This window comes from Parasteatoda tepidariorum, chromosome 7 (assembly GCF_982258835.1).
Source record: "Parasteatoda tepidariorum strain Cologne lab strain chromosome 7, Ptep-v5.0, whole genome shotgun sequence".
Lineage (NCBI taxonomy): Eukaryota > Metazoa > Arthropoda > Arachnida > Araneae > Theridiidae > Parasteatoda > Parasteatoda tepidariorum.
The window spans coordinates 102,757,350-102,784,502 of record NC_141761.1 but is presented as its reverse complement, the minus strand read 5'-3'; the positions used below and the strand labels follow the sequence as shown (position 1 = coordinate 102,784,502).

Here is a 27,153-nt window from a genome sequence, read left to right as displayed (position 1 = left end):
AGAATTGCTGCCGTAAAAAAAGTCACGAAATATCCAGCCTTATAATAGAATTATATATGCAATGTAAATTCTGGATGCTGTGCTTGCTCAGAAGTAATTCAGACGCGCATTCCTCAAATTTACCCTAACTGCAGAAAAAAAGAAGCACTCTACTTCATTAGGGAAGGAGGGAAGGAGTTTTGAATTTAAGTGTAAGTTTTTAAAAAATAGTTCTTGTTACTGAATAAAGCTACTAAGAATATTTAAATTCCTCTCCTCTGTCATTTTAAAAAAATCCGACAACATTTAGATGATTTTTCAGTTTTATTAATACTTTTTGTAAATATAGACAAAACATTATGAAAAAATAAAATATAGGTTTAAATTAATAACAAAACAGGATGTCTAAGTGTAAAATGCATTATAGAAAATCAAGAAGCAAGTAAGAAGAAGCTATTTGGAAGAAGATTTTTTAGATTGAAGATTTTGAACTGATGAGTATTTGACTCGTCTTGTTCTCCAAAGATAACATACGATGTTTGTAAGGGATTCAAAAAGAGAGATGAGGCCCAATCCCAGCCACAGTCCCAAATATCCTCCAATGTAGCTGAATAGTTCTACTCTCTATAAAACGAAATTCAGACTTTATTACATTTATAAGTATTAGTAATGCATTAAAAAAGAATTTTTTGTGTTCAGAAAAATCCATAACAATGAAATGAATTTCATCAAATTGATTTTTTATGCCTCCAATTTTTACTAGTCATTCGAAAATGTTCGATAATGTTTTTTGCCTCTCTTAAATATATTAAGAGAATGCTAATCATAACGCTAAACTTACTTTCTACCTCTTAGCGGTTAGTAGGGAAATGTAAGCGCACGAGCTGTGAGGCTCAAATAATGTTGACATTATAGATAGGGGGAACCATAACGCTTTGCAAAATCTCTCAATTTACTTCCCCAATCTGTACACTTTTTAACGGTATTTTTGACAAGAGTTTTAGATTTGAAGGGTGGTGATCATGGAAAAAGAATATGTTTTTACTTTGTTCTAGAATTTACAAATTATAGTCCCCCGAACACATCTTTGATTGTCTAGAATTTTCTTTCGTTCTCTTTCGGACATTCTTGGAGGACATTTTCGCTCTCTTGGAGGACATTCTCTTGCGACCAATTTTGGTGTGTGACTTTGAGCGTTTGGAGTCATGGATTTGATATAGCTGAGGCTATATTATGAAGGATTAGAAACAACAGCAGCTACAAAACTAATAGTAACTTTTTTTTAGTGTTTAATTGTTGCATTTATTTATTGTTAATTCTGAAAAACAAACATCGTTTAAGAAAGTTGCATTTATTTATTGTTAATTCTGAAAAATAAGCATCGTTGAAGAACGTTGCATTTATTCATTGTTCATTCTGAAATAATAAGCATCGTTGAAGAACTTTGCATTTATTTATTTTTAATTCTAAAATAATAAGCATCGTTGAAGAACGTTGCATTTATTCATTGTTCATTCTGAAATAATAAGCATCGTTGAAGAACTTTGCATTTATTTATTTTTAATTCTAAAATAATAAGCATCGTTGAAGAACGTTGCATTTATTCATTGTTAATTCTGAAAAAATAAACATCGTTGAAGAGCGTTATTGTTTGATATTTTCAGAAATGAGGGTGACAGGAACGTACCTGATATTGCTGATTATAGATTTGACGTCTTAATCGAAACCTTCCAAAAGAGAATGTCACTTTTATCTGTTTTAACCTGAAAGAAATTATGATTAAATTATTATTTACACAATAAGTAAAAACACGCAATGTGATCTTTAGACATTCTTACAAACTATTTCTGAAATTCTCCGTTGTTTTACTGAGTAAATTTTTTTAAAATGGAAAATAATAAGCATTATTTTCATCTATGCCTGTTGTTGATAATTTTTCGGAAATAAAATTTTGTGAAAAAAGCATTGTAATACAGAAATAATGAAAAAGCAAAATACTAACGAGAAATCTTATTTTAAATTTTTTTAACAATTTAAAATGACACAAAAAACAGACATTGTGCAACCCAATATTACGTTTTTTTTCTAATAATATTCTATTTTCATAACTGCTGTGAGTTAGCAACAGTTTTTCATGACTGTTAGGTTAAGTTTAGCCTATCTTTAACTGGCGCTCTCCATGCCAGTTATGAAAATGGCGCAAAAGTTCGATCAAAATGGAGAAAAGTCACAGCTTTTAGAAAACAATAGACTTTATGGTCTAATTTTTTAACATTTAAAAACTTACATCAAAGCTGCATTATTTGGACTCATAAAAAGGTGAAAAAATACTAATTAGACTTTGATTTTGATAATTTATTCTAGGTTAGAAAATTTCGCCAAAATTAGTGATTTTTAAAAATGCTTAATAACTTTTAAAATATTTAAATTATTTGTCCATTCTAAAGTTCATATAATTCATTTCGACAAATTGGAAAATATAATTTAAAATTATAGCTTTGTTTCAAGTAAAAGGCACTTACACTGTGCCTTTCATTATTTTCCTTGGCGAAAGAACTTCGAAAAACCATGTTAAGTAATTTATGGGTAAAGAGTTAAGCCGAACCATAGGCTCAAAGCTTTTCTTAAATGTACTTACCTACAATTTTCTACCGATCCATAAGCGTAAGAACTATTTTCCAATTCATTCATTCTATTGATCACTGTACACTGAAAAAGAGAGTGAATGTTTGATGCAAGTAGTGGAAAACATTGTGTTCAATTAAGATTTCGATAATAATTCTTTATGTGAAACAACTACCGCACCAATAACATTTCGATATCATAATATCTTTTTAATATTTCTCTAGAGATGTTCATCATATCCCCCTTTACTAAAAATCTACCTATCTTCATTTAAAAACAAAAGAATACTCTGCACTGCACTTTTTTTGTCTTAATACTTGATGCAGAAATATCCTTCTTTTTTAAATGGATTCTTTAAAAAAAATGAATTTGATATGCAAATGACCGTTTGCTGTTAATTACATTTATTTTTTTACTTTTTTCTTAAGACTTGATGAAGAAATGTTTTTTCCTTCAAAATTGATATTTAAAAATAAATAAAAACTAAGAATCTGTGGTGCAAATACCTGTTTGCTCTGATTTAGCATCATTATTTTATTTTTGTCTAAAAACTTGAGGCAGAAGTATCCTTCCATTCTGGAAAGATTTTTAAAAAAATAAGTAAATAAGTAAAAAAATAAATAAAAATTAAGAATTTGCAATGCAAGTCATTCGTTTGCTGTAGCTCTTTGTTATAATTTTTATTTTTGGGTCAAAATTTGATGCAGATTTAGCTCTTCCTTCTGAATTGATTTTTAAATAAAAAAGAAAAAATAATAATCTGTCACACCAATGTCCGTTTGCTATGAGTTTTTATGTTATTTCTTTATTTTTGTCTTAAAACTTTTTGCAGAAGTATCCTTTCGGTCTAAATTAATTTCTTTAAAAAAAACTAAGAATTTGTGATGCTCATGTCCGTTTGCCCCAATACTTGCCACGAAAGTCCACCTTGTCTTCTGAATTGATTTAAAAACTACAAGAACATTCCGTAAAACAAATTTTTTATGTTATTTTTTTATTCGAGTACTTTACAGTGTTTCACGCAAGCAAAAACGAAACAAATATAAAAGAAATATCATAATTGAGAAATTCATCATTAAACAGAAATAATGAGAAATTCATAATTAAACAATGTCTCCTTACAATACTTGAATCAAATTCTTCTTTTGAACCATGCTTTTCACGATATCCAACTTCATATTTTCTCTCGCTTAAATAAAAAAAATAAAAAATAAAAATACTATTATCTTGGAGTAAAACAATAAGCATAAACACACAATTATAAAGAATACAGAGGAATTCCTTGCTCAGAAATGTTGCAAAATAACATAACATAATAAAAATAATATAATAAAAATAATTTAATATTAAATAAAATTAAAATAAAGAAAATAATATAATAAAAGTAATATAATAAGAATAATATAATATTAAATAAAATAAAAATAAATAAAATAATATAAAAATAAACATAAAAAATTTTAAAAAAATTAATAATAATTTCGGTAAAAAAAGACAAAAGATGTGCTTTCTAATATTGCATCAATATAGCCAAAGCAAAATATACCAATACAATAGTGCGATATATATTATTCTTAAAAGATTTCCTTCTATTCCAACCACGAACTCATTTGTTCGGGTCGCATTCATTTCATCGACAGGTCAGTTCCCGACACCACTTCATCGACAGACTATTCCCTCGACTTGGTCATTTCGTCGACGGACCGTTTCCTCGACAGGGTCGTTTCGGCGACAGGCTATTTCGTCGATAGGGCAATTTCGTCAACAAGTCATTTCGTCGACAGGGTCATATTTCGTCGTGAGGATCATTTCGTCGACAGGGTCATTTCATCGACAGGGTCATTTAGTTATTTTATATAGTTAATTTTGTTTGTAGCTACGATTCACATTTATTTCATTCAAAGTTGTTTGAATATTTGTGTAAAGATTCTTAAACGTGAAATTTTCTGTAATTGATTTTTTGCTGCTCTACCTTTGAAATTAAAGTTTGAATGAATGTAATAAGATTTTATGAATCCCCTAAGGGCTCATGGCGGAGGAGTAAGCTTCTGTTTAAAGTAGTTTTCAAAATGAAATATACATGGCAGCACAAAGTCACGTGATTATTAAATGTTAATATTTTTTTTTCTGTATTATGTAATTTAGTTCTCTATGTGTTATGTCTGAATAAAGTTGTGTTATTAAAAACGTCATGGTAATTTCAAAGTGATTATTTCTCCAAGAAGATTACCTTTTACACATTTGTTCTATTGAAACCATGCATTTATTATGCTAAAGTTAAGTTTTTGAAAAGTGCTCTTATAAGTAATTTAGAATAAATGGTAAGTGAAATAAAAAAAACGTTGTGTAATTAAAAAAAAAGCAAAATTAATGGATTTAAGTATTTCTTCATTTTGAGGAACCGTAAAAAGAACGTTTTAGTCTTATTAGTTTCAGTGATTCCTAATCAGTTTTCGTAATGGCTACTACCGCTGCTGTAACTAGTAATGTTTTAATTGGAACAAAATATGCTAATAATGAAACCAAAATAATTCACACAGGTTCGTTGGTAATAGGTTTTTTTATGGCTCTTTAAAAGGGATCAGAAGTGAAGACAATTGCTTGATAGTGGTGTAAATTTTGATTATTACAAATCACCGTTAAGTTTACCCGGTTTTAATCAATATTAAAACTTTATATTAAAATTCATCTTTATTATTTTCACTTTATTTTGCAACCTTCGTTGAACAGCCGACCAGATTTCGAGTTTACGACTTCCAATGTTCAACTCCACAGCCTTCTAATTTGAACCAAATTCAGAAGACGAGGGGGAAGTACTGGGAGGAAATATTCCTCCGTTTTGGACTTTTTGATGGAACTAACTCGCATTTGAGTTACATGGAGAGGAAAACGACGAAAACCTCCCACGGTTAGCTTGATGCCAGAGGATTCTAACCCATGATCTGTATACCACTGAGTATATTTTTTCGTGAGCAGTATGGTATGAGCCGGGACACCAGCCATCACTGGAATTCAAACCTGGTTTACCTCACTGGGAGGCGAATGTTCTATTGCCTGAGAAACCACGGCTCAAACCTTATTAATTTTATTACCGTCATTGAACAGCTGACCCAATTTTATTGGTTTACGACTACTAATGTTCAACTCAATAGCCTTGTAATTTTGAACCCAATCTAGAAGACAAGGGAACTCCTGGGTCGAGTGCTGGGACAAATTTACCTTCGTGGTGAACTTTTTGATGGAGCTAAACCGCATTTGCGTTACATGGAGAAGAAGACCACGAAATCCTCCCACGGTTAGCCTGATGGCAAGGGGACTCCAACCCATGATCCGTCTATCACTGAGGATAGTTCACGTCAGCACTGTGGTTGCTGCAAGCAGTATGCGGAATCCGTATCGACTGGGATTCGAACCCAGTTCACCTCATTGGAAGGCGAACGCTCTATCTCCTGAGCCATCGTGACTCAAACCTTATCAATTTCATTTTATTTTATAACCGTCGTTGAACAGCCGACCCAATTTCATGGGTTTACGACTACTAACGTTCAACTCCGTAGCCTTGTAATTTTGAACCAATCCAGAAGACAAGGAAACTCCTGGATCCCCCAGAGGTATTGATTTGCTGTGGGAACATGGAGGACTTTGAGACTCGACAGATTTAACGTGCATCAGTCACCATTTACTACACGGGGAGTCTTCGGTCGGCGAGGATCGAACCCACGACCTCTTGGATATGGGCCCAGCGCCCTACCGACCAGGCTATCCCGGCCCCAAACCTTATTAATTATGCATTTTGAATTATCCAGTATAATATTATGACCTTGCACACATCCAGTTTCGGAGCCAATCCAAGGTAACTAAGAAATCAAACGCGCTTCAGTACTTCAGCAAGAACGTTCAGTAAAATGACCCCATTTTCCTCTATTTATGCTTCTATATTCATATTTTGTAAATCTGGCTAACTTGTTAGAAAAATATTTGAATTTTGACAGATGCCAGTGCGTGGAAGTACATATGAATTCGCTACTCTATTTACATTTTGTGTTTTATTCCGTAATTTCTTAAATTTTTTAAAATTATTTTTTGCTTAATTTGTTCTTTTTTTGTTTCAAATTTTTAAGGTGCTTATTATATTATTTTATTGATGTATTTTGCTTTGACTATATTAATATAATATTAGAAAGCAAATTTTTGAGGACATAATCGCTTGAGGTGATGACGAGATTATATCTTTTCCTTATTTTGTTTTCCGGTTCTTCAATTTTTAAATTGTTTATTTTTTAAAATTTTTTTTAAATATTTCATTTTACTATTTTTTTTAATTATTTCTCTTCTAAAAAATCTTTATATTCCTTTCAACGTTTTCTCTCTCTGTATATATGTATATATATAAATATATAATATATATATATATATATATATATATATATATATATATATATATATATATATATATATATTCAGGTTTAATTAATGATTATTTTTTATTTTCTGATTAGTTGCTGTCAAATAAAGTATAATCATAATCAATGTCAGCTAATATCTTTTCGCACAAAGATTATATAAAAATCATATAAAAATAATCGTAATACCTGTACTTATTAATACTTCTGTAAAAATTTTTGTGCATTATTTTGCATATTAGTAATAAAGTTGCCCCTTGAAAATTTAAGAAATACTTACTAGCAGGCAGGCTGGCATTTCTGTGTGCAGTCTTTGATAATCTCATCTGTAGCCGTAATTTCATCTGTAATATTTAAAGCACGTTTAATCAATCTATATTTGTTCGCGGACTACAATTTCAATTCAGGTTTAACAACAATTAAAGTGAAAGATCCCGTGAATAATTTTAGTAAAATACGTTTTTTTAAGTAAATGATAATAATTAATAAAAATACACATTTATTTATAGGACACGCTAACTTTTTTTTTTATCGATAAGATAACGTCAGTTGAACATACTTCCATTGATATTGCTATAAACTCTCGCTACAACTATAGCTGATATAACAATAACTCCCTCTACTACAAAAACATTTTGTGATACCGTTGAATTTGATGTCCTCCATTCCATGTTGTGATATTCTCTAACTCTAAAACATTAAACCTCTGCTGAACGATTTTTGTATTATGATATATTATGATATTTCAATTTTTAAATAGGGAAAAATATTTTTTTGGTCCTTTCCGACAAGAGAATATTCACTGATGATTTTGTGCTTATCGTTTTTACTAATGTTGAAAGGACTATTGTTCAGATTTCAATACACCATTCTTTACTTAGGTTAAAACCACCCAAAGTTATGCCTCCTTTTGCTGCTAGATGTCACAGATGTAGCGAATTTAACAGTTTCAAAGTTATTAGCATGTTATACTTAATTATTTACATAAGGCGATATATCGATAAAAGTAACGATAAACCTAAAATATAAAACTACCAGTTTCGAAGTTATGAGCATGATATGCTTAAATATTTAGACGATAAGCTGATAAATCGATAAAAGTAATTATAAAACTAAGCAATAAAACTACCAGTTTTGAAATAATGAACATGTTATGCTTAATTGATTAATAATAAAGGCGATAAATCGATGAAAGTAATGGCAAAAATTAAGCAATAAAACTAACAGTTTCGAAGTTATGAGCATGTTACGCTTGAATATTTAGGCTATAGATCTATGAAAGGAATGACAAAACTAAACAATAAAACTACTAGTTTCGAAGTTATGAACATGTTATGCTTAATTAATAATAATAAAGGCGATAAATCGATCTAATAAGGCGATAAAAGCAACGATAAAAATAAACAATAAAGCTAACAGTTTCAAAGTTATGAGCATATTATCTATACATAATAATAAAAGCGGCTGTGTGTGTGTGTGTGTGTCTGTAATCACAATATATCGCCCCAGAAGCCTCGCCCAGGCTCGAAACTCGACACATAATTGTGTTTTGACATAATGAAGAAGTATTTTTTTTCTTTTTCAAAAATTTGGATTAGTTTTTTAGTTATCAGTCATTTTGTAAGAAAATCTATGCTTTTTCGTCTTCAAAGAGCCATATTCAAAAAACTATTAAAAAATGCATATCTCTTATAAATGTATGCTAATGCGAACCTTACAAATGAAACATTAATTTTCGACAACTTAAACCAATAATATACGAAGGAATTAATAATTTAATTGTAAGGTTCGCATTAGTTTACATTTATCAAAGTGGATAAAACTTTAACTTTTGTACTAAAAATGTGGCAACATATTAGATACGTAAATAGAACGCTACGCTTTGATATATTTATCGCTGTTCATAATTGTTATAATAAGTTTTTCTTCTTCTTTCCACTCTCTTTTTTTTTTCTTAAGCGAAGACGATAAGGGAAAATTATACTTGAGGATGCCCCTTGGCGAAATTGGTGACTTATGTTTGGCGCTATTCCTGTTTGCGCGGAACACCGTGGTAACAGAAATAACGGCCGAAACATAATGATATTTCAAAAAACATTGGAAAATTTCAACAAAACATCGGATAAAGCTTGCAATGAACCCAATATAAGCAAAATTAATAAATCCAATAAAAAGGATTTTGAATCGAAGCAAAAATTAATGGAGTAGGTGCAGAAAGAAAAGGAAAAAAACAACAACTCACTTCTTCATTAAGCTTGAATATTCTCAGATTTAGGTGCACAGAATTATCTAATAACAGTTAGATACTGTCTAAATTTATCGTGAATAGAATCTGTGTACCTCCATCGTCACATAAATTCGGCGAAATATGAATCGAAAATGGCGTTTGTGGTACCGAACTGGTGATGACATTTTTTTATAAAGTCCCTTTTTATGACTGCCCACATACCTTCGATCTTATTGACCAGAAGTAAAAGTAACCTTACCAGCCGGTATCTAACGAAGAACTAATGGACCTCTGAAATTACGTATACCGTTGAACATTAATAACGCTAAAATCTAAACCGTTGAGAATCACGATTGGGTTTCAACATCGCCCAGCTTGGCGATCACAACTTGGCGAGAATCAAGGGGCACCCTCAAATATAGTCTACCCGACGTTAATTTTTGTAGCGATATAGAAATAGAAATTGATACCATAAAAAAATTATAGAGAAATAGATACCATAAGAAATTAATTCGTTTTCGTGTTCTTTTCATGTATTTAAAGCAACTTTTGTATGCTTTTACAATTTCTGAGGCCTTTTTTTAAGAAAAAAAAAACAAGTCTCCACCTGATAGTTATATTATAGGTTAGGTTACCATAGCAAAGTTACATCTTCAAACATCCTCAAGAGCTATAACACATCTGCAGCAGAACTGGATATGAAGACAAAATTGCAGAACAGAAACACTTTAATTGTCCACTAATCTTCAGATTTCCTGCTATGTTTTAAAAAACTTTATTTGTGGAAACCTTTAGCGTGGCGGACAGCTGGCCGCCTTTGCGGCTAGTACTTAAATATTAAGACGATGAATAATTATCATATATACATTAATAAGTAAAATTTCTTAACGATGTTTGCTCTAAAAATCAAAAACAAATGAGACTGTAAAATTTTACTTATTTATGTATTTATTACTTACGTTCACAAAGCTCTTCTGTATGAGAATAGAAAATGTTGGCACCAACACATTTGTCCAACGATCTGACAGTTGTCAATTTACAATGTTCAATACACTCCTTTAAAAATTGAACAAAAAGTTAATTCATTCTGAAAATGTAAAATTAAATTTACTCAATTAATGTTTTAGAAGCATACTTTCAATAAGTTATTTTAGTACTTTACAAAATTTAGACGCATATTTTTCTCCGGGTTGAAAAATCGTAAGTGATGCCAATCCCGCTGTTTTGGATTCTCAACTTTACTTTACCATTGCGCAAAAAAACTGTAAGACATAAATTCGACATTATGGATATGTGTAGAAAACTATATATCAGAAATGCGATGAAACCATCTATGTGCACCATCTAAACCCATTTATGTGCACCTTCTGAAACCATCTGTATGCATCATCTAAAACCATTCATGTGAACCATCTGGAACCATCTATGTGGAACGATTCTGACATCATGTACATTGCAAATTTCCCTATTACAGTTTATTTTCCTGTGGAAGAAAATTTATGGAAGTTTCTTTACGTTCTAAATATTTTTATTTCTTTATATAAACGAGGTGTTGGAAAATTATCAAATCATTCAACAAACAATCAAAACTAACATCCAAGACATAAATGTATATCCAAAATAGTATATTTAATGTTTGAAGAATTTAATTGCAAAGCTAAACTTCGTTTTTTAAAACTTATTATTTTTATAAAATGTTCATTGAATGTAGAAAACGAATGTAAATAAAAAGAATTTACTAATATGTTGATAAAAACCATAAGCACGATCACTGTTTCGGGTGAACAACTTTACGTTTCATTTTGTTTTGCTGCGTAAATACTACTAAACTTATAGCAACATATACATGTAGTAAGATGAAATAAAAAAATAATATTCGATAATTAGTTTTAGATAGAATAACTGTTAAATTTGTGGTAAAAAAAATACCGTGCAGATGGGGAATTTCGCTTTTGCTTTTTCTTACTTATTTCAACACTGAGCAAATCATTACGGGCAAAGTCCCGGTCTTCGGGTTCGGGATCATCACGCATGTTATATATTAGACGATGTCTTCGTATGCAGATCTTTCATCAAAAAAGTGAGTTTTGAAATGCTTACAACGTTAGTTTATTACCACGAGTATAAAATTTTAGTTTCCGTGGCAACCTTGTGAGAGCAACTATTGACTCTTTAAGTCTTTTCAAAAAAGATAAATTTAATAAGATGTTTCAAGTGATTTCTGCAAATGTACGATATCACATTACGAATTTATGTGATTATTACGAATTATTGTTCTTTTTTTCAATAAAGAACAAAAAAAGATAAATTTAATACGCTGTTTCAAGTGATTTATGAAAATGGACGATATCACATTACGAATTTATGTTCATAATGTGATTATTACAAATTATTATTCTTCTTTTTAAAAAAGAACAAAAATGATAAATTTAATACGATGTTTGAAGTGATTTATGAAAATGGACGATATCACATTACGAATTTATGTTCATAACGTGATTATTACAAATTATTATTCTTTTTTTAAAAAAGAACAAAAATGATAAATTTAATAGATGTTTTAAGTGACTTATGAAAATGGACGATATCACATTACGAATCTATGTTTGTAATGCGATTATTACGAATTATTGCGCGGTTATTAAGAAATTTAAAAACACAGTTTAAATTAACAGTTTCTTAAAAAAAGAACAATACTCATAAAAGAAGTTTGAAATATAAATTCAAACGCTACGCCGCTATGTCTTTTTTCTTAAATAGCTTTGCCATTTCCTGAATGCGCCCAGAAAAAAAAATCTTATTGACGATTTGTTGTACATACTGAAGAATGTATGTTTAACCCCCCTTTATTTACCGAAAATAAAAAATATTTACTTACAGCAAATAAGTGCAAGCTTTTGTCACTGATTATTCTTAACTGAAGGCTTTTTAATTAGAGTTCAAGAAAATATTGAGAGTTCATGAAAAGTTATCACATGAAAACTGCATTTCTTCGTACAAACCAACTTGGATTTCTATTTTCATTAATGCATCTAAATAATAATATTAAATTTGTTTTCGAAGGTTTTCCCGCCATAAAGATCAACGTTAAATAAAAAAACAATGTGCTAATTTTATGATTCTTGTAATTTTATAACAGCTATTCATCACTGTTAAATTTTGCCCATTCCTCCTTAACAGCAAAAATATCCCTATTGGAAAACGTCACTATACTTAAAATAAAAAGCATTTGGGACCCAATTTTTGTATTGTTTGAAGCGTTATTTCAGCTATATATTCCCAGATGGTAGACAACTTAAAGGCAAACCTTGTATTTTTCATTTTTATTTGGTTGTCATAAAAAGGTTTACTAATTTATCCATTTTCAAACTTAATCGAAATATTAGTATGCGAAGTTTGTTTTCTTAAAGATAGAATAAAAGCATGCTAAAAACTTTATTAAAAAGAAAAATCATCCTCTTTTAGCGTGTACTGTAAACCTTGTTTTTATCTTTTTTCATTCTATCTTTGTCCAGGTTCTTGTATGCAACATTTTGCTTGTGTTGAAAACCTCATAGCATGTAAATTAGCATAGTGAAATTAAACATTGCTTCAAGTTTGCATCGTTTATTTGCTTATCATTTATAAACCTTGTTGGGTTTTGTGATAAATGTTGTTACTAACATTAAAATTAATCTTACACTGATAACTGGGTTGTTTTGGAATCAAGAAATACACACCAAAAAAAAAAAAAAAAAAAAAAGAAAAGAAAAGGAGAATTATAGCTAATAAGACAGTTTTTAAAAAATTTTATAACGAAAAATGCACAAGTTATTTGTTCACTTTAAATCCCGCGATAGTGCTTTCATATAGTTTAAAATTAAAATACACAAGTTGTTTATTCGCTTCAAATCACGAGATAATACTTTCATTTAGTTTAAAACTAAAATAGACAAGTTAGTTGTTCACTTTAAATCACGAGATAGTACTTTCATACAGTTTAAAATTGAAATACATTAGTTATTTGTTCACTTAAAATTATGAGATAGTTCTACATTTAAAATACACTGGTTACTTCGTCCCTTTAATCACGAGATAGTACTAAAATTAAAATACGCAAGTTATTTGTTCACTTTAAATCACGAGATGGTACTTTAAAATTAATTCTGGTAGTTTAAAATTAATTCCAGTTTAAGGTAATCAGACAGTGGATTTTTGAGAAAACTTAACTTACTGATTGCGTTAGAGGTCCAGTCCCATTATTTGCTCTCCATGAAGAAACATAGTCGTAGCAGTTGGTGCTGTAAGGTGGTTTAATTCTTATAATTTCATTCTGAAGCAGAAAGTAGCAAAAAGTATTTTTTTATGAAATCATTTTCTAGTTTAATGTCAACTAATATTGAATAAAATCAGTGATTACCAGTGAAACATCGCCATTGTATTGCTTTCCTCCTTCCATAACGTATCCTTCCACAAATGGGTTTACTAACTGCATTCTGTTATGAACAACTGCATGCACAACAACTGGATCAAATGGAAAGAAGTAGTCTTCGGGTTTAGTACCAATGATCAAGTCTATTTCTAAGGAAAGAAAAAAGGAGTATGAATAGGGTTTTAACCCGGTCATCCGAAACAACTGCATGCACAACAACTGGATAAAATGGAAAGAAGTAGTCTTCAGGTTTAGTACCAATGATCAAGCCTATTTCTAAGGAAAGAAAAAAGGAGTATGAATAGGGTTTTAACCCGGTCATCCGAAACAACTGCATGCACAACAACTGGATCAAATGGAAAGAAGTAGTCTTCAGGTTTAGTACCAATGATCAAGCCTATTTCTAAGGAAAGAAAAAAGGAGTATGAATAGGGTTTTAACCCGGTCATCCGAAACAACTGCATGCACAACAACTGGATCAAATGGAAAGAAGTAGTCTTCAGGTTTAGTACCAATGATCAAGCCTATTTCTAAGGAAAGAAAAAAGGAGTATGAATAGGGTTTTAACCCGGTCATCCGAAACAACTGCATGCACAACAACTGGATCAAATGGAAAGAAGTAGTCTTCAGGTTTAGTACCAATGATCAAGCCTATTTCTAAGGAAAGAAAAATGAGAAAGAATAGAGTTTTAACCCGGTCATCCAAAACAGAAAACTCTACCAAGCAAGAAATTAATAAGTACCCTCCTCTTCGTGAGTGGTAAAAAGTTCAGGTTTTTGTGGAAAAAGAGTAGATACTGAAATATTACTGTTAAGACAAATGAGTTTTTTTTTCTCGGTGTATGTTTTTCCGCTGAGTCGATTGAAATCAATTTGGGGAGTTTAGGTTTTGTGTTTAATAATCCTAATAGTTTAGAAGTTTAAAGGTTTTGTGTTTAAAAAGAGTGATGTTAAGATTGTATCAATTTACACCTATGGCATTGTAGTATAAAAAATGTAACGTCTTATGTACTTTATCAGGCTGAAACTAAAGAAATCATACACGAAGCAGTAAGATTTCTAGAATTGCAGTCTATTTCTAGCTTATACTTAGTTACATTTTTGACTTCGCTACATGGTTGCTAACTAGACAAGTGAGGTAACAATTAATGTCTATTCTATTACCTTTAATGGTATGAAATGAGGCTTACCGACCAGTTAAAAAAATTTGTTTTTTTTTCTCTTTATATCAAAGAAAAAAAACTTTCGGGCAAACATTATTGGCACCCTTGTAATTTTGAACGCAACTCAGACAAGGGCTGCAATTTTTACGACCATGGAGGATTGTTTAATGGCATCACTAGCATTTGCGACAAAGCCATGGATGGGAAAACCACAAAACCTCCCACGGTTATCTCCACGGCAAGGGAATCGCTGAAAATATTGCACGTTAGCACTGTGGTCGGGGAAAGCAGAGAGCAGATAATGTATTTGTCAGCCAACGCTGGGATTCGATCTTGTATCATCTCAATGGGAGGCACGCGCTCTATTCCCTGAGCCACCAGACTCTGCTTTTTAGCTAATTAGAAAATTTTTGAAATAGCTATTGCAATGAAAAGGCAATAAATTTTGCTGGAATTGATCTGAACAATTTTGAAAATTGTGTCGCTATCCATCACAGAGCTCTGCTGAAATGTGGAGCATTCTAGTATTCTAAGCTCAAAATTTTGTAAGTGATCGAAAATTTATTACTCACTCAAAAAGCCATTAAAAGTATTTAACATGTCTAATAATTTTTTCATTTGAAAAATATTTTTTTAAAAATTTGATTTTAAATCAATACTAGGTATTTTTTCTGACATTCTCGTTTCTTGTTCAAGCTAATTTTGCAAAATAGATCCACTTCTTTATTAAAACTTCTGCATTGCGTAAAAAAGTCATCGCAACTCAGATAGCAGTACAATGTTGATTTTAATGTCAGCAACAAGGTTTGCAAATGATTAGCAGATAAACCATACAAGCTTGAAACAATGTTAAGTTTATCTATACTAGCATACTCGTTTTGAGCTTCGCATTAAGCTTGCATAAACAACCCTTTTATATAAAGAGCGAATCTGTCTTTACAAAACAAGGCTGAAAAAACCTTCTGAAATCAAGGTTGAATCATCATTCCTATATTAAGAACAGAAAGCGTTCTCAAATTGAGGATGAATTCTGCTTCTCAAGGTTTATTTTAGTTTTTATGACCATCACTGAAACGAAGCTTATTTGCGCCGGTTTAAACATGCATATTTTAACACCTTAAAAGTAAAGGTTGACCTGATCATTAAATTTTCAACACAAACAAAATGCTGCATATGAGAGCCTGAACAATGGTAGAATGAAAAAGGAAAAAGCTCAGTAAAAGCTGAAATATTAGATTTTTTTTTCAATATTTAAGGGTACAAGCTTGCCATACTAATATTTCTATTGAGTTTGAGAAAGAATTAATTAGTGAACATTTCTATGTCAACCAAATGAAAATGAAAATTCCATGCTTGCCGCATAGTTGTCTGATATAGTTTGTCGATAGAAAAAAATCCCCTATCCACGAAGTCTGCGGCCATCTGCTGGTATGGAAACAAGAAATAGCGCATTTCAAAGAGGAGGGCTTCTTTCTCCCCTGATTCCTTTTCTCTCGCCGAACCGAGTCGTAACCTGTCTTAACCCAACACTCCTACTTGAAATGGTTAAACCTCGCAACCATAGTCCCAGCTACCTCACTAGACAAATGGTTGCGGGAGTTACTTACATAGACAAACTATATCATGGATTTCTCTGAAAAAAAAACACTGCGATGTTTTGAAGCTCTAATTTTCAAAAATCCTTCGAAATTTTTAAACACTAGAACATAAAGAGATATTTTAAAGCTAGGTTATGCCATGGATTCATTCGTAAATGAAACAATAATAAAAAAAGCTTGTAAAATATTTTGAAGACATACTTAATGAATTCGCGTAAATTTCTTCTTCAAAATCTGGTTTTTCCGTAGCTGAAGCAATGGTGATGCAGATATTGGGATAATTTTCAACATCAGTAAATGGTGTCGGGATTAAACTGTCTCTGTAAGTAATTGAAACCAAGTCAACGCGAATATTATTCAAAATAAATACAGAAGTCAAATGTGAATGAGTGTTCATGTAACAGATCAAAAATATTTGAATATCTTTATTGTCACTCTCCCAATGTTCAGAAATTCCCATTTAAAATATGAAAAGTTGTAGGAAAGAAATAATTTGTTTTGCTCATGTTTCAAGGTTTTCCCACATTTTTCTCTCTCCATTACCATGGTTTCGGCAAATTTTTGCATTTCACTCCCATGGTATCCCCAGTGGCTGCTTAATTTTAGATTGATGGGCGCGAGTTTGTTTGGGAAGTAAAGGCAACCTGTGCACACTTCTGACCATCTTGCCAGAAGCATGCAGTTGGCCTTGAAGTTGTGAAGCCGTAATCTCCATGACCCCCCCCTCTCCCAACGTGGCTCAAACGGGCTGCTGCGGGAATGCTTTTTATTACGTTTCAGTAAGAACTTGAAATAAACTGGAGAGGTTGGAATGTCATATTTACCGAAACCAAGGTAGCAGAAAGGGAAAAATGTGGAGAATGAGGAAATCGTGTAGTCTTGAGACACCTATTCTATTTGCAAGGAGTTTAGTTAAGGGGTTCAACCTTTTTTATATTTGAGATTCAGTTTTTTTATTTTTACATAATTAAAAAAAAAGAGTCGTGATGACACTGAACTATTACAAGAAAAGAAATAGTTACAGAAATGCGTTACTTGATTAAAAAAATTGAAATAAAAATGAAATTGAGACCTTAAACGAAACAAAGTATGGTTTTGCAAGGAACTATGCGTCATTTATCATTAAAAGCCTCCACAGGTGGAGAGCTTGGGGTCATAAATTCGATCCCTAGCTCTTCAGCGTACCTAATTCATCCCTAGCTCGGTAGCGTGCTAGACAACCGGCGTGCTGATTAAGTCCATCATGACTGAAAGTTCACTCACAGATTGTGTTGTTAAAGTTTGGAGAGAGGTGTTTAAGCTCAGAGGCATAGACCAAGTAATCTAACAAGAGAAAAAATGACATGGGATACCCTCCTTGGCCGTTAAGATATAGAGCCCTGTAAAACGAGGTCAGATTCTTGGCCATGGTTAGGCGATATTACATATGCCATTTAAAATAAGGGTCTATTGAATAAAAACATTGTTACAAATTTAAAAATATTTGGATAAGATAAAATAATGTAAAAGCACATAAAAATAACTTACTGCGTTTTCAAATTATACAAAATTTGATTATGCTGTGCATTTATTTTATGGCAGTGCATTCTAATGCTTAAAAAGGCTTATTTAAAGAGTTATAAACTAGAAAGTTATTAACTACATGTCTAAATTTTTGTAAAATTTGCCATAATATTTTTTTAAAATCATCTCAGCTATAGTTAAGAAATACACTACTGATTTTTGGCATCCTGAGGATACCAATGTACAGTGGTGGCCAAAAGTGAGGACATTTTTTGAAAGTTTCATGTTTTCAACTTTGTGAGCTTGTAGAATATATTAATTTTCACTTAAATACAAACCTCTATATATCAAATTGAAGGTAATTTAACGTAGAATTTAATAATAAATACAGTATTACAATATCTGTATTGCAAAAAAGTTAGGCAACTAACAGTAAGATCTATCTTAGATTTGCATTTTTTTAAAGTGATACTTACACAATCAATACTTAATAGGATAACCCTTATTTTTTAAGACAGCTTCACAGCGTCTTTTCATCGAGTGAACGGGAGTTTGAAATTCATCTTTCGTAATCACATGGTGCCAAGAATCAATTATAGCTTCAATAATTTGTCTTTTATTGGACGAACGTTTTTTTCGTACAAGAATTTTCAAACGTCACCACAAATTTTCAATTGGATTGAGATCAGGACTGTTTCCTGGCCATGGTAATATATCTATGCCCTTATTTTGAAAGCATGCTTTGCATACTTTTGCTGTGTGGCATGGAGCTGAATCCTGCTAAAAAATAAATGGTGCGATGTTGGGGAAGAGATCCCTGATGGAAGGTATCAATTTCGGCTTCAGGACAGTTTCGATGTATTTTTGGCATTCAGGCAATCACTTGAATTCGGCCCACACCATCTGCAGACATACATGCCCAAAACATGACATTTGTTGAGTTTTTTGTAGTTAATCAGGATGAAGTGCTTCACCTACTCTACGTCTCAAGTATTTTCTACCATCACTACCAAAGAGCGATATTTTACTCTCATCGCTCCAGATAACTTGCTTCCATTGATTTCCTGACCATTTAATGTGTACCCACTTAACTCGTTTTTCGCGTTGCTTTTGATTTAAATATGTTTTTTACCTTGGAATCTAGCTTGTAGTCCAAATCCTGATAACCTTCTTCTTATTGTTCTTGAACTTACTGCAATACCCGCTGCATTCATTTCACATCTAATGACATCTGATGAAATTTTTCTATCTTGAAGGCATAGCCGTTTAATTTTTCCATCGGCAGTAGAACTTGTGTATTTTTTTCGGCCTGACTTGGTTTTATTTTCCACCAAACAGAACTTTCGGTTTACTCGAATTATGTGTTTTCAATAATTTTGGCTTCACAGGTGACCCCCGTGGCGCTACCAACAAACTCAGTGCCGGTCACCGGTGACTCCCATGGTATTCAACTTGTTAATACTCATTACTCATTTCTTACCTGCAATTCTTTGCACTGCGACTACCGTATGACATCTCGCAACCAATATACATTCTCGGAAAAAACTCAACAGCTTCGGGCCAAGATTTCGAGTCTGTCAATTGATAGTATTCATCCCTTTTTGGTACCTGCAAATGTGTTCATACAGTTAAATTTTTATTTTTTACTGTTTATTCCTTAAAGAAAAGACTATTAATTCTAAAAAAAAGACAAGACAATAGGCTTTTTCTTAAAAACTAAATTCTTTTATGTTCAATAACTAAGTTTAGATTCGAAATTCTTCGAATAAATATTTTTTTTAAAAAACCACTAGGCTATGAAAGTAAATGATGATTAAAAGTTTAAGCGGTGGAAATGACGTGAACCAGTGTATGAACGAATAGATGAACTAACTAATAAACAGGCAAAATCAATCTATGAACTAATCAATAGGTGAATTAACGCGTTCGTGAATCAGCGAATCAATGGAGAAGATTGTAAAAGGACGAATCGGTGATTGGAAGAAAATCAGCGAGTGAAAGAACGGTTGAAACAGTGAATCTTTTACGTAAGTGGAAAAGCGTATTTTTAATCAATAAACTGGTGAAACAGTTTACAAATAAAGGATTGAAGTTTTGTAAACCAAAAGCTATTTTGACGACAGTTGTAACCTCACAAATCAACAAACCAGCGAAAAGTTTGCAAATAAATAATTAAAATTCTATAAACCTAAAGCTTCTGTGACGACAGTTGTAACACAAGGAATCAGTATAACAGCGTAATTGCTTACAAATAAGGAATTAAAGTTTTATAAACCAAAAGGAAAAAGTTTTAAGGAAAAAAAAGGAAAAGTATCATGTTTTAAAGGAAAAGTATCATAAATCGATTAAAGAAATTCTAACGCTTAATACATACTTACTCCCATTTCTATAGCAGTATAATTACGATACATTCCTTCCTCTGCACGTGTACTGAAGCAGTACCGGGGATATTCATCGCAGAAAAGTTTTGAGTCCTCAAAAAATGTACATGATGCATTGCGTTTGGCACAGAATTTCATTCGACTGAATCTAAACAGAGAAAAAAACTTTTAATAGAAAATATTCTTAAAAAAAGTATTTTTAAACTTTACTGAATTCGCTGGAATGCATACTTGAGAATATTTTAAGATTTTCCGAACTATGAATCAAAGCTGATATAAGTATAAGCATTTTGTATTAATGTGCGTGATTTAATACCGGGTATCCGAGAAACTACTGACTTAAAAAAATCAATTAACCCTTTGACGTAGATGGGACACCGGAGTCCTTTTATATATATTTTTTCTAACGCGGTAATTACCAGAAAAAATATATTTTCTCCCTTTTTAATTAAATAAAAAAAACGGTCTAATAGTTACTTCAAAAATCTGTTAGATTATCGGAATTATAAAAGTAGTTTGCATTTTTTTTTTTCATTCATATAAATTTATCGATAATTAATTTTGTAAATTAAAGAGATTTCAATCCTCAATAATTTTTTAAGATCTAAATAACTGCAAATAAGTGCAAGTTTGAAAAATTATTGTTGCTTGAGTCATGCTTCAAAGAATTTACATTTCACGCAGAAAAAGGCACCAGTGTCTCATATTGTATCTCATAATCATAAATTACATAAATGCTAAACATAATATTTTTCACTTTTATTGGTCAAAATTAATACAAAATAATGAAAAAGGTATGAAAAATTTGCTTAGTAAAAATTCTGCGTGAAAGGGTTAAAGGAACACGGAAAGAGACAACAATGTTTGCTGCTTTCTGCTCAAGAACCAACTGATGTTTCTTCACAAATTTTGAAAAAAAAAAGTTACTGCGTGCATCTAAAGATGGCAAACTAGAGATAAGAAACTCTAAGATAATATTTTGCGGTGAATTTCAGGCCATTAAAACTGCATTGAGCTTATTTAGACTCACTCTATTTGTATGGGCCTCTGCTGCTTTTGTCCTCCTCCGCGTTGTTGATTATTTTATAAACACTGTTTAAATTTTTACATGTTAGCAGCACCATTTTTTGACAAACATAGTATCTTATTTTTAAACTTGAAAAGAATGAAAAGTAGCAAACCATGCATTATTTTTCTTTCGTTTCATTCCCCGTTTTATTTAATCAATGTTTCAATGCATTTCCATGCATTTCTCTTGAAATTCTATACCAGAAACATCTTGCTAAAGAAGATAAAAAGTAACAGATTTAGCATAACGAAATGAAATTCTATGCCCTAAAAGAAACATCTTGCTAAAGAAATAATAAAAAGAGAAGTCAAAAATCCCGTATAAAGCAGTTAAATATACTACAATTTCAAGGGAAAGTTGCACAATGTAGCAGAAATTCCATAAGAAAATTGAAACCAATAGAATCTAGCTAAAGAAAGTGAGAAAAATCATATTTATAATTAATTCTACATTAAAAACATATTTTTTCAATAAAAATTAAAAACTTATTATAAAAAGCGAAAAGTTACTAAATTTAAAAAAAAAATTAATAAATAAGGAAAAAGTCCATGTCAGAAATATATTGCTTAAGAAAGTGAAATATAGCATTTAAAATTCCACATTAAAAAAAATCTATTAAAAAAACGTAAATATAACTAAAAAAAACTAAGCAAACACTACTAAAAAAATTAACAAAAATCTACTTAAGAAAATTAAAATTTTATGCAAAAAAAAAGTGAAAAGTTACTAAATTTAAGTACATTTTAACACAAAATTAAAGAAATACAAATTGCCTATTTCTGCTGCATAAAGTAATGGCAGGAAGATGGACTTCAAAAGGGCTGCTTTCTTCCACGTCTACAGTTGTGGGATACGTAAGATAATGTTGCAGAAAATCATAAGTTTGGTAGGAAAATCCTATGATACAACCTAAGAATATCACTGCATTCCAAACTAATTTTTTCCATCTACCACCTTTCATTTCTTCTCTTCTTTCCTGAAAAAAAGTTCACAGCAATTATTATTTTATTTAATAACCGTCGTTGAACAGCCGATACAATTTTGGGTTTACGACTACTAGTGTTCAACTCCATAGCCGAGTAATTTTAAACCCAATGCAGAAGACAAGGGAACCCCTGAATCAAGTCTTGAGAGAATTTTTGACTTCCTGGAGGATTTTTGGATGGAATTACCTCGCATTTGAGTTACATGAGGAGGAAAACCACGAAAACCTCCCTCGGTTAGCCTGGTGGCGAGGGGAATATAACCCATGATTCGTCTACCACTGAGAATATTTTACGATAGCACTGTGGTCGGTGAGAGTTGGATGCGGAATTTGTATCGACCAGCCATCGCTGGGATTCGAACCCGAATGCTCTTCCCACTGATTAAATGCTTCTCATTTATAATTTTTTTTTGATGCTGATATTTTTATAAATGCAGTGGTCATTTTGTTAGGAAAATATAATTTTATGGGAACACATAATCGTATGAAACAAACTGAGCCGTAAGTTAGGCAAAAATTAAAAGTTAAAAGTTTAAAGAAACAGATTGTTTCATAATGCTGTTTAAATTTACGCTGGTTACTTAATATTTTTATAGTTAAAGCATAAGATAGATGCTTTTTAACAACATTAGGTGTTTTCATAAAACCTATATTTTAAGTATAGTATATATTTTTACCTGCTTTTTTCATTTACTAATTTTTTTACCTTTTTTACGCATTTCATGAGCTTATGTGAGAGTAAAGAGTTTAAAGCTATTGTATCTTGAAACAATGGTATTTATAATTGAGTACTTGCAGCTGGAGAAGAAGTGATGTGATAATACCTAACCATGTGATTTAAATCAGATTTAATCTGATACCTGCAAGCGCGTCAAGCATGTGTGTCGAACCTGATTGGCTTCTGAATCAACAAATGCCACAATTTATCTACGATGACGTCCTTCGCAAGTATCCAATTGTTTAAATAGAGAAGTTCTATGAATTACTTGTTCCAAATGTAATATTAACAATGAAATGTGTATAAATCAGATCTTCATGTTTAAAAATTGAAGATTTCAGAGGGTGTTAAATTTTTTTAGGATTTCATTCTAAAACAAACAATATTAAAAAAAAAAAAAAAAAAAAAAAAAAAAAAATTAAAGTAAATTCTTACTTAGATCAACAATGAAAAATTTTATTTTAGTTACTTTTTATTAAATAATCACAATAATTTTTTCTTCCATATAAAACAGAAATTAATTAATTAATTTAATATGAATTAATATTTGAAAAAACTGTAGTAACACCAAGTGTCATCCACTACAAGTTTAAAAAATGTATTTGAACTTGAATGGATGAATGAAAAGTATTTTATTAACGATTTAAAATTTGAACAAGATATGGGGAAAGTGTGAACTAATAGTGGGAACAGAAAAAATAAAAGGCGCATGGTATCGGACAACTATAAAAGTATAAATTTAGTGACGTGGACCACACGTGCTATCACGTAATGTTCTTCATTGAATTTATCTGACACAGAGAATATAAAATATTTATATGTGCGCAATAAATTATTTTTTTTGCTCAAATAGAGCTATAAGTAGGAAATTATCCCTGATATTATCTTTAAAATATGTGAAAACTGAATCACTTATAGTAAAATTTAAAACAATGTCTACCGCTTAACCCATCAGAAAATTCATTTCTTTTTTCGCTCATCCCTATTTAATGAATGAAATAATATTTGAAAAAAACTGTATTAACATCAAGTGTCATGCACTACAAGTTCAAAAAAAAAATGTGTTTGAACTTGAGGGATGAATAAAAAGTATTTTATTAACGATTGAAAGTTTGAGCAAGATATAGGGAGAGAGTGAAACTAAAAGTTGGAATTGAAAAAGTACAAGCATGCGTACAGTGCTAGAAGTATCTAATGGGTGAGCTAACATTGCAAAATAAACCGATACCAACTTACCTGGTATAGCATAATGTGTTGGTTCGTTACCGTATCTTCAATCATCAATCCATTGGATTCAATGTCATTTAAAACAGTTTTTGATATCCTTTTCAACGATTCGGAAGAAGTGTTGGAAGAGTCTTGAGATTGCAAATTTTGTGCTGAATCTTTCTTTGGATCGATAACATCCATCACTTTTTGGGAAAAGAAAATGAATAATATATTATGACCAGTGGTAAAAAAAAACTACATTATTTTTACAGTTTATTACAGCTATTTTATAAATGTAGTTAATTACTACTACTTTTATTTAAATATAGTGACTGCAAACTGTTTTAAGGAGATGAACTTTGTTGGAGAGCTTAATTTACACCTACGTTCAAAATGGTTTTGAATAAGAAATTGGCTTATGCTAAATATAAAAGAATAACTATGAAATATGTATTAATGTTTATACGTTCCAGTTTGTTATTGCAAAACATTTTTTTTTTCGAATTTGTTCCTTCAACTAACCTTCACTTTGTATGCTGTTTTCGACAGCGAATATTTAATTTAAAGAATGCGAAATTATCAAATACTTGCAATTTTTTGATTGATTAATGCTCTTTTACTTCCTCTAGGAAATTAAGTACATCGAAAATACGTTCCATTTCTTGCAAATAGTATCAATGTTTCATGAGTGTGCATTCACGTTTGAAAGTATGACCAAAGTGAGTAATTATGTATTTTTCGTAATGGCTAGTTATATTAGTTATACATGATTTTAAATACGCAATTTCTGTTAAAACTCAGTTGCAGCCTAGGGTCCTTTTCATTGTATCCATTGACGGACCTGCTTAGATTTGTACTCATCAATTTCGAAAATTTAGTTGCTTTAGGAAAGCGATTCTTTTCTAATCTAACCTTAAAAATAGTTGCGAGGAATCGCTGAAAACTACAATTGCTTGTATCGCACTACACAGTACACTACTTTAAAAAAGAAAAGTAGCACACTACACTAACAATTACGAAAAAAAGTAGGGAATACAGAAATTGCAGCGCGCTACTTCCGACTACTGATTATAACATGATACTTTATACATTATTAATCACACTTTTTTTAAAAAAAATAATTTATATAATACATGACTATTTTCTAAGTACGGAAATATAAATAACATATAATTTATTTTCAGATTTCTTATTATTGACTTACAAAATATAACTCTCTGATTTCATTTTGAAGTACGTGTGTCCCTCAGTATTAGCTGTACTAAAAGATATAGGCGATGGATTGCAGGTCGATTTGAATACATTAAATAACAATATCATTTATTTCTCTTTTTTTGTTATGCATAAGAAAAAAATATATCTAGGAATTGAAAGATTTCGTTATCTTTTAGTAAAGTTAAAGTAACGAGCGGACATTACCAGCTGTCAGTGACAGTAGCGAAAAAGGAAAGGATGGTTAGAAGAAGGTTAAATTCTGTAATTCTAAATTTTGTCTTTACAAAACGAGATCAGAAAAACCTTCTGAAATCGAGGATGAATCATCATTCGCAATTCAAGAGTAGAAAGCGTTCTCAAACCGAGAATAAATTCACCATCTCAAGATTCATTTTCGATTTTATGACCATCACTGAAAGAAGGTTTATTCGCAAAGGCTTTATTCTCCCTATTCCCCATCGTGTTTCATGTTCTCCACGGTAGGGGCAGTATTTTTAGAGGTTGTTTCAACTTCCGGTAGAAGAATTTCTGCTGATGTGAACTAAATTGAGTCAATCTACATCTCAACGATCAGTTAATTGCATGTGAATATAGGATAATTTCCCAAAATACTTTTCTTTCATATCTTCATCTGATATTTTAAAGTATGAATAATACATATTTTTCGCAAAACTACCACACAAAAATTAAATTCAGAATAACTGAGTATTCCGAATCTATACAAACAAATCCGGGAAGTAAAAAAAAAAAAAAAAAAAAAAGAAGAAGGAAAAAAAATAGTCATGTCAATGCTATGACGTCAGAATCTCAAGACTTCCGGTAGGGTTTGTTTGCTTTTTTAGGATAAGTGGTGAATATATTTGCTTTAACACTTTAAAAATAAAGGCTGATCTGATCATTAAGTTTTTAACGTAAACAAAATGTTAAATTTTTGAGAATAGACAAGGCTAGAATGAAAAAAGGCAAAAGCAAAGTTTACAGTAAAAGCAAAATAAAATTATTTTTTAGTTTAAAAAAGGAATCATTAGTCAACCTTTTTTTGCTAACGAAATAAAAATGAAATACTACTTTTAACGTTAGGTTGCCTGCCGTTTGGGATACTGAATTGAAAGCATTGAAGTGAAGTCTCTGAGTTATAAAATTTGTTTATCCAAAAGTAATCCCATGAAAAACAAAATTTTCATTATTATGTTTAATTTTATCTTTTAATTTACATAGGATTGAAAAAGCTTTGAATAGTAAGTTATACATAATTTCACACCATTTAACCGGCGTAATTTTAAAGGATTTTTCTAAAATTTGAAGGTTAAATTTGAATTGGTTCGTAAGAAATAAATATTTCGAAAATGCGATTTCTTTCAGATGGCGAATTACGTGAAATCGAAATTAACATTAAGGGGTTAAAATGTTTGACCACTCTCTTGCTTGACTATAGGAACCATATTTACCAAAAATAAGATTATTATTAGTTGTAATTTTTGCGTATTACTAATTAGTAACCCAAAAAGCATGTAACCTTGCGACAACCTTGTGTCGGAACTTTCTTCTTATTGTCACGAAAATGTTTGTGCTAAAAACCTTTTTTCAATGAAGCAAAAATATTGCAGTTTCAAACCTTTCATCCTAAAAGGATTAAAAATTATTTTTCAAAGATTTTTTTTTAAAAA

At 30.9% G+C, this 27,153-nt stretch overlaps 1 protein-coding gene across 1 annotated transcript; it reads right to left on the bottom strand.

Moving 5' to 3' along the window:
• Positions 1-299: 299 nt before the first annotated feature.
• Positions 300-24,472, bottom strand: LOC107436614 (uncharacterized). Its single transcript, XM_043047970.3, has 13 exons — positions 24,299-24,472; positions 22,133-22,335; positions 20,288-20,438; positions 19,390-19,517; positions 16,608-16,726; positions 13,634-13,794; positions 13,448-13,546; positions 10,194-10,290; positions 7,288-7,351; positions 3,727-3,793; positions 2,618-2,688; positions 1,667-1,742; positions 300-603 (listed from the first exon to the last, which is right to left on the bottom strand). The coding sequence occupies exons 1-13, from the start codon at positions 24,470-24,472 to the stop codon at positions 433-435; spliced, it is 1,581 nt and encodes a 526-aa protein (XP_042903904.2). The 3' UTR covers positions 300-432.
• Between the last annotated feature and the right edge of the window lie 2,681 nt (positions 24,473-27,153).

Bases quoted from the DNA above. Each gene is read 5' to 3' on its own strand.
- LOC107436614 (XM_043047970.3), bottom strand. From the start codon at position 24,472: ATGGATGTTATCGATCCAAAGAAAGATTCAGCACAAAATTTGCAATCT. The intron at 22,336-24,298 runs GTAAGTTGGTAT...ACTTTTTTTCAG, and splicing joins AACACATTATGCTATACCAG to GAAAGAAGAGAAGAAATGAA. The intron at 13,547-13,633 runs GTAATCACTGAT...TTTCTGCTTCAG, and splicing joins ACAATGGCGATGTTTCACTG to AATGAAATTATAAGAATTAA.